This window comes from Littorina saxatilis, linkage group LG17 (genome assembly GCF_037325665.1).
Source record: "Littorina saxatilis isolate snail1 linkage group LG17, US_GU_Lsax_2.0, whole genome shotgun sequence".
Classification (NCBI taxonomy): Eukaryota; Metazoa; Mollusca; class Gastropoda; order Littorinimorpha; family Littorinidae; genus Littorina; species Littorina saxatilis.
The window spans coordinates 53,011,271-53,024,911 of record NC_090261.1 but is presented as its reverse complement, the minus strand read 5'-3'; the positions used below and the strand labels follow the sequence as shown (position 1 = coordinate 53,024,911).

Genomic DNA, 13,641 nt, shown 5'->3' with positions numbered 1-13,641 from the left:
GACTCTTTTCTACCATGGACCAAATCATTTCATGATGTACATTATTCAGGTGACGCAGTTAGACATCCCTGGCCCAAAAGGTCGACGCCTTGAGCGAAAATTCTCCACAAACATCCATCAGGACATGGTAAGTTTCACATCATTGTGATTGGCGGAACATTTTTTTCCAATATTTCTCAGTGATTTTAGCTTCCTTATCTCTTAAAATTGTTTTAGTTATTTTGTAATCATTATTAGCAAAATACAGATTATTAGCAAGGGAAGCGGATGCTTATTATGTTAAGAGGAATTCTTTTCTTCACTCTTTTATGTATGTGTGTTGAATACCACCATGCAGACTGCTCTTTGTCTGAAGATTTGAGATGAGGATTCATTCTTAACTGGGCATACTGTGAAAACAGAGGTTTGGAAGTGCGTCATAATGTCTAAAGGTTTTTTTTTCCAGTGAAAAGATTTGCCACATATAAGGGGGCGAGGAACAGGGAGGAAGTGAGGGGAAAAATGGGGGAATGATTGTTTGAATGGTTCATGAATTTTTAACATTTTGCTGTCTTGTCAAAAAACACAAATCACGTTGATAATTAAGTTCATGCTTTGTTGCAGCTATTGTTGTGGTTCTCTGTGGCAAGCAATGAACCGTGGCCATGGACACCCATGAGCAGTGAAGTGGAACGAGCCAACCTTATTGTTCTCTCTGTAAATGGGTGAGTTTTTGTGATGCGGTGCAGAGAACCTGTTACAGCTTTTAATTAAAGAAGAGTGAATGTGTGCTAGTTAGTTCTACATTAAAATTCAAGTGAAGAACAACAGATTTCTTGTGGTTTTTTTCTCCAGCGATGTGGTTTGAAATCTGTGATTTGTGTTAAATGTCCTGTGATTGTCTTAATCAGTTGAATTTCATTAAATAGATGAAAAGAAACATTTGTTTGATGTTGTTATTCTTCTCCTTTTCTTGTTGTTGTTGCTGTATAGGATGCTGTTAGTTTTGCTCTTGGGCTAAAATCTCTGCTGTTGTTGTTGTTGTTGTTGTTGTTGTTGTTGTTGTTGTTGTTGTTGTTGTTGTTGTTGTTGTTGTTGTTGTTGTTGTTGTTGTTGTTGTTGTTGTTGTTGTTGTTGTTCACTCCTGTACTTCACCTTATGTATATTCTAAAGGCGAACAACACAACTAAAGTGAATTTAAGAGTGTTGTACAGGTCTTTTATGTTTATTCCAGGCCCTTCATTGAAGTGTTGACACATACAAAGACAGAGTGTGACCCTGTTTGTGCTGGCTTCAGGTTGGTACAATTTTATTTCCCTTCAATTCACAACAAATTGGTTGCATGCTGTGTTGAGTTCAACAATTATGAAGATAAGACAGTTTGCATCACTGAGTAAGGTTGAAGAATTTGAATGCTGTCTTCTTTGCCAAGACAAAGAATTAGTTCTGTTGTGTTTGTGGAAAGGGGGTTATCTTGAAGGGGGAGGGGGGGGGAACAACACAGAGAGAGAGAGAGAGAGAGAGAGAGAGAGAGAACTCTGAACATTTATTGAATAAACACAAGGCTCATTTCAATGGGGAAATGGGGGGAGGGGAGAGAGAGAGAGAGAGAGAGAGAGAGAGAGAGAGAGAGAGAGAGAGAGAGATGTTAAATAACTGCAAACTTAATTTCATGATCCTTGTGATGGCAGTGGTATCCAGCCTCACAAGATGTTCACAGTGGAGCAGAGTGTTGGGGCGAGAGGGGATGTTACTGCACGTGCCTGCATCCTGGAAATCATTCGTGGCAAGGTATTTGTGTGTGTGTGTGTGTGTGTGTGTGTGTGGAGGGCAGGAAAGTGAAAAGGAAAGCTAGAGTGTGAGAATATATTTGTGTTGTGTGTTGTGCTGTGTGTGCATGTGGCTCATACATGCATCCAAAGATGCATACAGTCAAACCTGTACATAATGACAACCCGAGGGGCCAACCGAAAGTGGCCATTATAGACAGGTGGTTGCTATTGGAAGGTGAATTATATGGGGGAAAACTCTTCAGGAATCTTTTAGGGTGGTTGTTGTGAGCAGGTGGTCATTATGGAGAGGTGGTCGCCAGGGCATATTTGACTATACAATGTACTATGATGAGGGTGAGGGGGGACTGGAGAGAGTTTGTTTGTTTGTTTGTTTGTTTGTTTGTTTGCTTAACGCCCAGCCGACCACGAAGGGCCATATCAGGGCGGTGCTGCTTTGACATATAACGTGCGCCACACACAAGACAGAAGTCGCAGCACAGGCTTCATGTCTCACCCAGTCACATTATTCTGACACCGGACCAACCAGTCCTAGCACTAACCCCATAATGCCAGACGCCAGGTGGAGCAGCCACTAGATTGCCAATGTTAAAGTCTTAGGTATGACCCGGCCGGGGTTCGAACCCACGACCTCCCGATCACGGGGCGGACGCCTTACCACTAGGCCAACCGTGCCGGTTCTGGAGAGAGTTACAGAGAGAGAGAGAGACAATGACAGACAGAGAAAAAGAGCTAAGTAGAGATGCATGTTTGAATTAAAGGCACAGTAAGCCTCCCGTAAACCATCACAGATACTGTCAGGCTTTTACACACAGTACAAACACCCTTCCATTTGAACGCTCACCAAATGGGAACATCCTAGGTGCCCCCCGTAAAGAGCGAGCAATTTTCAAAGAATTTATTTTTGCGTGGGTTATCTTACCCCTGAGCCATCGTAAACCCGTGTGATCCAGTTTCCCTTTTTCACAACATAGTCGTCAGTTAGTAATTTGAATGCGACTCGCTGTGAGCTTATCTGCAATAGCACGTTATTATGTACCTCTCACTATGCACGAAACTAACGGCTGTGGTTCACAAGAATTCTAGCGATGGCTTTTGACTGTTCAGAGGAACTGGCGATGCCTATAAACCGTCGTCTACTACAAGAACCACAACCTTGCGTGATCCTGCTTCCGGGCTTTTCTTTTTTCAAATTTTTAAAACTTCGAATTGTACTGATCTTGTCTTGATGAAAAAAGAATTCTTTTATGATTTAAGAATGTTTGTGTAACAAGCTGTCAATTTATTATTTAGATTTTAAAAGTTAGGTCTAGCGCCAAAACGCACCACGGTCCGATTGTCTCTGAGCAATCGACGCAAAATTAATTCTTTAAAAATTGCTCGCTCTTTACGTAGGGCACCTAGGATGTTCCCGTTTGGTGAGCGTTCAAATGGAAGGGTGTTTGTACTGTGTGTAAAAGCCTGACAGTATCTGTGATGGTTTACGGGAGGCTTACTGTGCCTTTAACTGACAGTTGTTTCCCCTTGTATAATAATTGGCTGGGATGTACAGGGCATGTGATGATGTTTCAGATCCAGACAGCAGCAGTGGTGACCATACCTCTGAAGGGAACAGTGGAGTGTCAGGCCAGGAATCCTGCTGAGGACAAACTACTGCTGGGCTGCAGTGACGCCTCTCTGGTGAGTAATTGCTATTCTGGGTGATGTCTCTTACAACGCGCTACATTTTGATGGAGTGTATTATACTGCTGTACATTATTATTCTTTTTGTTGTTGTTATATGTTTGTGTTTGTGGTGCATTTGCTGATTCTTTGAACTAGAGCCATCCGTGCACAGACACTTCGACACAGCCCTTTGTGCAGTAATGATAACAATTTATTTTGATGAACATCCATGCATAGAGGGACAAGAGGTTGTGTTCTTTTTCTTGTTATTTGTTTTGTTTTAAAAGGAATTCTTTTAAAATACAGTCAACTATAGTGCACTACAATTTAATATGTTGAACAAAGTACAGTACACTAGCATGTAGTTTAGAAGTGTTATGTAATACAATTTACTGTTATGCGGTACAATGTATGGTTTAATATGGTACAGAGCCATGGAGAACAGTGCCGGACAAGAAATGACAGCAAAACACCATTATCTCCCTTTGGACAAAATCCATGAGTGTGATTCAGTGTACAAGGGTTATTGATGCATCTGTTTCCCTCATGTTTTAATACAGGTGATGTACGACCAGTACAAGAAAGTCACACTCATCACAAGGGCAGCAGTGGTAAGAGTTCGCTTTTGTTTGACGTCAGTATTCACTTCGATCAAATGTTCTTTTTACATTTAGTCAAGTTTTGACTAAATGTTTTAAACTAGAGGGGGGAATCAAGACGAGGGTCGTGGTGTGTGTGTGTGTGTGTGTGTGTGTGTGTGTGTGTGTGTGTGTGTGTGTGTGTGTGTAGAGTGATTCAGAGTAAACTACTGGACCGATCTTTATGACATTTTTCATAAGAGTTCCTGGGTATGATATCCCCAGACGTTTTTTTCATTTTTTCGATAAATGTCTTTGATGACGACATATCCGGCATTTTGTAAAAGTTGAGGCGGCACTGTCACACCCTCATTTTTTAATCAAATTGATTGAAATTTTGGCAAAGCAATCTTCGACGAAGGCCGGACTTTGGTATTGCATTTCAGCTTGGAGGCTTACAAATTAATTAATGACTTTGGTCATTAAAAATCTGAAAATTGTAACTAAAATTACTTTTTGGCTCACGAAGTGTAGCCTATGCGATCGTAACTTTGTCTGTCTGTGCGTGCGTATGTGCGTGCGTGCGTGCGTGTGTATGTCTGTGGTAGAAACTTTAACATTTCGTCATTTGAAGACGTCACATTATGGCGTAAGAGGGTTAGACGTCACGCGAAGGAATGTCTCGGTCATTGTTATTTTGAGCGAGCCGAGACTAGTGGGCAGTCGTGTCTGTAAGTAGGCTACATGCAGACAGACAGATCTAGATCTAGTGTCTCGCTTTCTTGCACAGTGTCACCTATGCTTACTGTGTGTGTGTGTGTGTATGTGTGACGGAGTGATTGAGTTTGTGTTACTGTTTGTCGATTTCTTACGTGAGCCTTGAAGGCTTCGCCTCTTGTTTATAAAACGATCCAAAATTATGTTTATCGTATTCTTCATCATTTTCTGATTTCAAAAACATATAAATATGTTATATTCGGATTAAAAACAAGCTCTGAAAATTAAAAATATAAAAATTATGATTAAAATTAAATTTCCCAAATCGATTTAAAAACAATTTCATCTTATTCCTTGTCCGTTCCTGATTCCAAAAACATAAAGATATATGTTTGGATTAAAAACACGTTCAGAGAGTTAAAAAGAATAGAGATATAGAAAAGCGTGCTATCCTCCTCAGCGCAACCGCTACCGCGCTTTTCTGGATTGTTAATGTCACTGCCTTTGCCACGAGCGGTGGACAGACGATGCTACGAGTGTACGGTCTTGCGGAAAAAATGGAATGCGTTCAGTTTCATTCTGTGAGTTCGACTGAGCTTGACTAAATGTTGTATTTTGTTAATTCTCTGCTGGCATAATTACTGGGTTATTGTTACTGTGGAACTCCCAGAAAACTGAGAAAATCAGATCTTAAAAAGGAGGGAGTCTGAAAATGGGGGTACATTTACTGAGGTTGTGAACAAAACGTCTGAGAAAGCAGGGAACAGGGAGAGGGAGTCTTACATTGGGGGTTGTTAAAAGGGGGAGTTACATTGTATTGTACTGTGGTCTCTTGTTGTACCTTCATAGCTCATACTTGACATAAACATATTACCATTAGTTTTTCTGTGGCAAAATACCCTGGCTATCAACACACGAGGCAGCACTAGCTGAAGTCAGAATTATATTGAGAAACCTGTGGAGATAGAAGTTATAGTTAGTGCTCTTGCTGTGCTTTCAGCTTCCATCCAGTCTTGCGTGGCACCCAGGTGGTACTATTGTGTTTGCTGCTAGCAGCAGAGGAGACATTCAGGTATTGACTTTGCAAAACTCTGTGTGTGTGTGTGTGTGTGTGTGTGTGTGTGTGTGTGTGTGTGTGTGTGTGTGTGTGTGTGTGTGCTGGGAAAAGGGGGTGTATGTGTGTGTTCAAGTGTGAGTATGTATGCTGGTATTTTCTTGTGCTTTGAGATTTGTACTGATTTTTTAAGACATTTTTGATGTGCATTTTATGTGACAGGTGTTTGATATGGCCCTGACACCACTCAGAGTGCAGTTTGTCACAGAAGACCCAGAGCCGGAGAAGTTCCTCAAAATCAGTCGTCTTTTCAGGTAATTTTTTTTTTCATTTCATACTTTATTGTCCCATCGGTGGGAAACTCAGGTCGCTTCCTCTGAGTGGAAATCTAGTAACAACAAGAGTCACACTACACAGGTATGTACGTGTTCAGGTGTAATTGGACACTTGCAGTTCTGGCATGGCTTTTTGGATTTTGAAAATGATTTTAAGATGTTTCCAAATTGAGAAGAAAAAATCAGGTAGAAACTTTTAAATATGCTTAGAGTATTTGCATTTCCTTGCATTTTATATTTTCCAACTGTGCTCCTTAAAAAACTGACAAAAGGAACTCGATCAAATTGTGCTGTTGCAGGACATCTATGAGCCTCAAGTCCATAGACTGGTGTATGTTTGACCCGCAGAGCTCCGAGTATGTGACTGACTACATGGATGCCATGTTCCTCACCTTTGACAGGTATGACATATGTTATTATGGTGTGTATCCAAACGGTGTGACGGTATGATTATTCTGTTTTAGATGGAGGCAAGAAGGGAGAGTATGGAAGGCAGAATTTACTCAAATACATGAAAACTGGTAGATCTTAACGTTGACTCCTTCATATTTTTAACTCTCACCATCTTAATATTGAGGACCAGAGAATGTTTCCTAATGTCAGTTATTAACATGCCAGTAACCAACTTTTTTTGTAATTTGATTCTTAATTTTGGAACCTTAGCAGTCTTATCTGTTTCAAATGTTAACCCATTATAAGCTAAAAATCTAAGAACACAAACATCTTTTTTACTTCAGGGGCCCCCCAGCCCTGTTGATGTTACACCTGGGAGCAGTCAGCCGCGACAGGTTCTCACCTGTGGAACTGACCAGGGAGTACATCAAGACGAAACAGGTAGATGAGGCGGTCTGCCTGCTCAGCAGTCAAAACTGGGATAGCGACGGTGCCACCTGCTACTCCTGCCTCTCCGCCATTGTCAACCACCTGCTCCGACAGCCGCTCAACGCTGACCGGGAAGGTACGAGGCAAATTGATAGAGGTGTGTGTGTGTGTTTGTGTCTGGTTGTGTGTGCGTGTGTGCCACCTGTTACTCCTGCCACCTGCTACTTCTGCCTCTCCGCCATTGTCAACCACCTGCTCCGCCAGCCGCTTAACGCTGACCGGGAAGGTATGAGGCAAAGTGATAGAGGTGTGTGTCACTCTCTGTGTGTGTGTGTGTGTGTGTGTGTGTGTGTGTGTGTGTGTGTGTGTGTGCCAGCTGCTACTCCTGCCCTTCCGCCATTGTCAACCACCTGTTCCGCCAGCCGCTTAACGCTGACAGGGAAGGTATGAGGCAAATTGAGGACTGGGTGGCCGAGTGGTAACGCACTTGCACTCGGAAGCGAGAGGTTGCGAGTTCGACCCTGGGTCAGGGTGTTAGCAATTTTCTCCCCCCTTTCCTAACCTAGGTGGTGGGTTCAAGTGCTAGTCTTTCGGATGAGACGAAAAACCGAGGTCCCTTCTTGTGCACTACATTGGGGTGTGCACGTTAAAGATCCCACAATTGACAAAAGGGTCTTTCCTGGCAAAATTGTATAGGCATAGATAAAAATGTCCACAAAAATACCCGTGTGACTTGGAATAATAGGCCGTGAAAAGTAGGATATGCGCCGAAATGGCTGCGATCTGCTGGCCGATGTGAATGCGTGATGTATTGTGTAAAAAAATTCCATCTCACACGGCATAAATAAATCACTGGCTGCGCCTTGAATATGTGCGCGATATAAATTGCATAAAATAAAAATAAAAAAATAAATCCCTGTGCTTGGAACTGTACCCACGGAATATAGCTCAGTTGGTAGCGCGCTGGATTTGTATTCAGTTGGCCGCTGTCAGCGCGAGTTCGATCCCAGGTTCGGCGGAAATTTATTTCACAGAGTCAACTTTGTGTGCAGACTCTCTTCGGTGTCCGAACCACCCCCCGTGTATACTACATTGGGTGTGCACGTTAAAGATCCCACGATTGACAAAAGGGTCTTTCCTGGCAAAATTGCTTAGGCACAGTTAATAATTGTCTACCATACCCGTGTGACTTGGAATAAGGCCGTGAAAGGTAAATATGCGCCGACATGGCTGCAATCTACTGGCCGTATAAAATTTCATCTCACACGGCATCACTGCAGAGCGCCTAGAACTGTACCCACGGAATATGCGCGATATAAGCCTCATTGATTGAATACGCGCGATATAAGCCTCATATTGATTGATTGATTGAAATTGATAGAGGTGTGTGTGTCTGGGTGGATGTGTCTGGATGGGTGTGTGTTTCTGCCTGGCTGCCTGCCTATCTTTGCATGTGAATGTTGGGAGGGGAGAGGATGTGAAGAAAAATTGACCAGGATGTATTTTACCCAATATTGACGGACTGTGTGATGATATCTGCTGCTATGGTCTGTTGAGACAGTAATATCAAAATCGAGACCGAAGGTCGAGATTTTGATATCACTGTCGAAACAGACCAATAGCAGAAGATATCATCACACAGTCCGTCAATGTTAGCTATATTGCTATTTCTCTGGACATTTTGTATTCACTGTACAGAAATTACAAAAGCATTTGTTTCAATTTTGGCTGTTCCATATCCCTCCCTCTGATTATTATTTCTTTTTGTTCACTCTTTTCTTGTACTTTCCAGTGTTTCCAAATGTCTTTTCTTTCAAAAAGTAATTAGTTACTTGCTCTACTAAATTCTGGGATAATTACATTTTCATATATATCTTTTAGTTTTTAAATTTAGGTGTCTTTGTTTTTGAAGTGGGGAAGCTATAAAGAGGTCGTCGATATCAAAACTGATATCGACGGAAATGTCGTCGATGTCACTTTTGCAATGAGCTCAGTTTTGCCCAATTGACCAATGAAAATCTACGTAACATATGAAATAGCAATATACTCACATATCAGCATCATGACAATGAGATGACATCTGTCGACAACGAAAATGAAAGCAGTAGCAGTGCATTCATTTATCTCATTTATCCATTTGTGTTCAGCTCAGTTGGAGGCAGCATTAGCAACGTTCTACGCACCCAAGCCGCCCATGTCTGAAGTGACCATCGTGGAATACCGTGACCCCATATCTCGGCTGGCTCGCAGATTCTTCCACCATCTCCTGAGATACGCCCGCTTTGACAAGGCTTTCCTTCTAGCTGTTGACATTGGGGCTAGAGACTTGTTCATGGTGAGTTGCTTTGGGAGGTCAATGTTCATGATGAGTTACTCTGGAAGGTCAATGTTCAGAGTGAGTTGCTCTGGAAGGTCAATGTTCATGATGAGTTACTCTGGAAGGTCAATGTTCAGAGTGAGTTGCTCTGGAAGGTCAATGTTCAGAGTGAGTTACTCTGGAAGGTCAATGTTCAGAGTGAGTTACTCTGGAAGGTCAATGTTCAGAGTGAGTTGCTCTGGAAGGTCCTTGGTCATAGTAAATTACTCTAGGGGGTCATTGCAGGTTGAGATCTCCAAACGTCCAAATTATGCATGAAAAAAGAGTGTTGTTTTTATTTGCAGATCATTTTGCAGACTGCATGGAGAGAAAACTATGAGGTAGTCTTTATGTTTTCTCCAAAGCATGCTATGCTTCTCTGTTTATTTGTTATGTCATTTTTTGTTCATGCATGCTTCAAAACTTGGTGAGTAACTGTTTGTGTTTTTCTTGCTCTGTGCAGGACCTGCACTACATGGCTCAAGACAAAGGAGAGACTGCTCTGGCTGAAGTGGCCAAGAGGAAAGCTGAACAGGCCGATGCCGAGTCCTTAGGTTGGTGTTTATCTTTTCTTCATTGTGTGCTTTCTTGAATATTCAAAATGAAGGTCATCTCATGCACCTCACAGTCTGCAGTGGAGATGCAGCTCATTGTGTTGAGATTGATTTAAGAGGAGTTTTTCCCCATTTGACTGTGATGACCACATACATGCAGTGAGCCCTGAGTGTCGTAGGCCATAAATTAATTATATGTCTTACCTTGCTCAGTCATCATTATCCCAAAAGAAAATAGAAATGCTTAGAATGTTGTGATCAGCAAAATTCAAATGTTTCTGGGTTTATGATCAATGAAGTTTGTTAACTGTCTAAGGGTCATCCTATTTGAGCGAGCTTTCATGGGCCCATGTTACAGTCTTATCAGAGAATACGAAAACACCACAAGTATGATCAGCATTTGGCGACATGATCATGCGAGAAATTGTGTTCTTTCCTGTAGACACACTGGATCTGCTGGATGACAGGCTTGCTCTGGACAACGGGTTTTATGGTCACCATGACAACCACACTGTGGGCCAGCAAGCAGAAGTGGAAGAGAACATTGTAGATCAGGTAAGATAACGTTATGTTGTTGTTGTTGTTGTTGTTGTTGTTGTTGAGGAGTGTATCTATACTTAACACTTGCGGGGCGACTTGGTACAGAGAAGGGGACTTGACCCTGTCATCCAAATGGGAAGATTATAAGTACAGCCATTTTCAAACTCCCCACCATTTAGGCAGGCATACTCAGTCTTCGGAGGAAGACAAAATCATCTAACCTCAGCTTACTGATGTGATCAAATTGCACTTTGATTAATCTGTGTTATTCTAGTCCCCCCCCCCCCCCAAACCCCCCCCCCCCAAACCCCCCCCCCCAAAAAAAACCAACACACATACACACAAAAACAAGTGAGCTTAGACAGATACACTTTTTTTTCTCAGGTATGAGGTTATTGGGTTTATAACCTTGACGTAAGAAATGTAAAATAGCTTTTGCTGCACATGAGTACTATCTTTTACACATATAAAGTGTCTTATAAAGAGCACTGTAAATGGTCAAATTTGTATGCATAGCCCATGAAGCTTGTAGGTGTTTTACATGTACTGTATGCTGTGCTTACAGTTACCATTGTCACGGCAACACCCTTGGCAGCAAGAATATTACAGCCAAGGGGAGAGAAGTCACAGCAGCGCTACGTCTCACAGAGGGAGAGGACAGGGCAGGGGATCTAGCTCTGGGGTCACATTCCACAACAGGTCAGTATTCAGTGTAATACGTTTCAGTTCATTGCAGTTTCACATCATTTTTGTTGTATCTGTTGTGCATTACATGAGACATTCCCTGACACTGCTAAGTGCTGTGTCGTTTCTGAAATTAACCATTTCTTAAAGAGAGGCGGTTTGAATGCTTATTTCACAAACGAAGCAGTTTCACGATTTATATAGGTACAACAAATGCACTACTTTATTTTCTTTTTTCTTTACTGTCTGCAAGACTTGTTCAAGATTTTGATTCAGTTGAGAATTATTGAACCATTACTAACCCCAATTTAAGGTCAGATGCACAACAGAGTTAATCTCCAAAACAGCAATCTCTACAAAACTGTTGGATATTTTTCCCTCCTTATAATTTTCTTCCCTTTTTTCAGCAAGGTTAGTTTTCTTAGAATGTAGCATATGAATACTCTGTCAAACACCCAAGATATTGATGGTATCCTGCTTTCAGTGAATATGCTTCCATAGATGACTTTGCAATGGGCGGTGATCTGATCAGCGATTACACAGCAGCGCTAATGGGTCCGACAACGCGTCAAACTCATCAACATGGGGCTGGACCCCAGGAACATGAGGAGGAGGTCACTAGCTTTTTATTTCTCTGCAGTTCTTATGTGTTAATCTGTTTCTCACTGTTACTGCTGCTGCTGTTATTATTTGGACGCGATATGCTATCAACTAAATGTCCACTTCAACGTACAGGAAGTGTAGTCGTATTTGCAAAAAATGTCAAGCAAAGTCATGTGGCTGAAGGTTTCTGTTTTTCTTGCTGTTTGACGGGCGGGGATGTAGCTCAGTCGGTAGCACGCTGGATTTGTATCCAGTTGGCCACTGTCAGCGTGAGTTCGTCCCCACGTTCGGCGAGAGATTTATTTCTCAGAGTCAACTTTGTGTGCAGACTCTCCTCGGTGTCCGAACACCCCCCCCCCCTTCCCCCCCCCCCCCCCCCCCCCCCCCCCCCCCCGTGTGTACACGCAAGCACAAGACCAAGTGCGCACGAAAAAGATCCTGTAATCCATGTCAGAGTTCGGTGGGTTATAGAAACACGAAAATACCCAGCATGCTTCCTCCGAAAACGGCGTATGGCTGCCTAAATGGCGGGGTAAAAAACGGTCATACACGTAAAATTCCACTCGTGCAAAAAACACGAGTGTACGTGGGAGTTTCAGCCCACGAACGCAGAAGAAGAAGAAGAAGAAGTTGTTTGAACATGGCAAGGTACATTGTGGTCAACAGAAATGTTTGTCTGAGAATGTTCACTGTACTTCGCCCGAGAAGCTGTATGTGTTCACTTTAGGCATTTGTTTTCAGTGCTTTTTTCAGTCTGGTTGAGGGAGGAGGGCTAGGTGCCTGAGTTACAAACCTTGCCTTGTAAAATGATGGAAGTGGAAGGGCATGTGTACTTTACTGTGAGATTTTACCCCACGTTCCTTCTGCATTATAGTTATTCTACTGCATTGTTGTGTTACAGGAATCAGGAGACGGATCAAGCGGGAATGTCAAGGTCATTCACTTTGGGATTGTGTGATAGTTATTCTGACCCTCAACAAACGGTTCTACCCCAGTCTCAGGTTGACCCTTCAGCTTACAGTTCTGTTCTGGAGATTTTGAGGACATTCCATGTTTGCTTGGAACATGACGCAGCAAATTTGTGTTCAGTCCAGACGACAAACGAATCTCAGGTTGTGTGAAAACATATCATTCCTGCTATTGCAAACAGTTCAGACTGATCGCCTCTTGTGCAGAGTAACATATCAAAGACAGTATATGTGGTTGTGAGTGGTTTTGAAATCCAAGGAAGAATGGTAGTCTCTTGAGTCAAGACAGTAGGAGGGCAGATTTCATTATGTTCTAGTCACCACCTGTTTAGATTTTGTTTCACCTTATGTAGTGAAACATGTCATATGACATCCTTCTGATGGGAGGGCCCCTGCCAACACAAGACATCTCCTGTTGTTGTTTCTAGTGTAAATGAACAGGACAGTGTGTCCTTTATGGAAAGGACACTGTTAGCTGGTACATGTATATTGGAAGGGGTCGGGCCAGGAAAGGCATTACTGTATGTAGTAAGTAGATTCACGTTCAAATGTATGGCAATGGAAAAAAAACAAATAATAAGAGGGAGTGGGGGGGGGGGGGGGGGGGAGGATGGAGAGGCACGCTTACATCAGTGCTTTTGGATCACCTTTTTATCAGGGCAATGTACTTATTACTTACAAAAGAAGATGTAATACGTGTGAATATCGATATTGCTTTGCAATACAATTATCATTCTGTTAAATTGAAAATTTTCATCTAAATTTTAATTTGATTATATACTTACCCAACTCACATACAGCAATTTACTCCAGTTTAGTGCTAGGACGCTGAATAGCATCGCCTTGGTAACAAGGGGAGGTCACCCTAAAAAAGAGCTACCTTGACCCCTTAACATGACAAAGTCACGCGTGACTTCCTGACCTTGCCGCCATCTTTGAATCATTCAATCGAAAGCGAACATAGAAAAATTTCCCTCTTTTTTAGGAAAAAAACCC

General features: G+C 42.3%; 1 protein-coding gene across 3 annotated transcripts in view; it reads left to right on the top strand.

The window, feature by feature from the left end:
• The window catches only part of LOC138953931 (WD repeat-containing and planar cell polarity effector protein fritz homolog), a 26,785-nt gene extending 13,144 nt beyond the window's left edge, over positions 1-13,641 (top strand). For all 3 annotated transcript variants that reach the window (XM_070325925.1, XM_070325924.1, XM_070325926.1), the window contains 16 exons: positions 50-127; positions 604-704; positions 1,214-1,276; positions 1,671-1,770; positions 3,342-3,449; positions 3,995-4,045; positions 5,730-5,801; positions 6,006-6,097; positions 6,418-6,519; positions 6,856-7,076; positions 9,088-9,275; positions 9,760-9,850; positions 10,293-10,405; positions 10,956-11,089; positions 11,559-11,688; positions 12,579-13,641. In XM_070325925.1, coding sequence (XP_070182026.1) covers positions 50-127; positions 604-704; positions 1,214-1,276; positions 1,671-1,770; positions 3,342-3,449; positions 3,995-4,045; positions 5,730-5,801; positions 6,006-6,097; positions 6,418-6,519; positions 6,856-7,076; positions 9,088-9,275; positions 9,760-9,850; positions 10,293-10,405; positions 10,956-11,089; positions 11,559-11,688; positions 12,579-12,635 — 1,701 coding nt within the window. In that variant the 3' untranslated portion in view covers positions 12,636-13,641. The remainder of the gene's footprint in view (positions 1-49; positions 128-603; positions 705-1,213; positions 1,277-1,670; positions 1,771-3,341; positions 3,450-3,994; positions 4,046-5,729; positions 5,802-6,005; positions 6,098-6,417; positions 6,520-6,855; positions 7,077-9,087; positions 9,276-9,759; positions 9,851-10,292; positions 10,406-10,955; positions 11,090-11,558; positions 11,689-12,578) is intronic.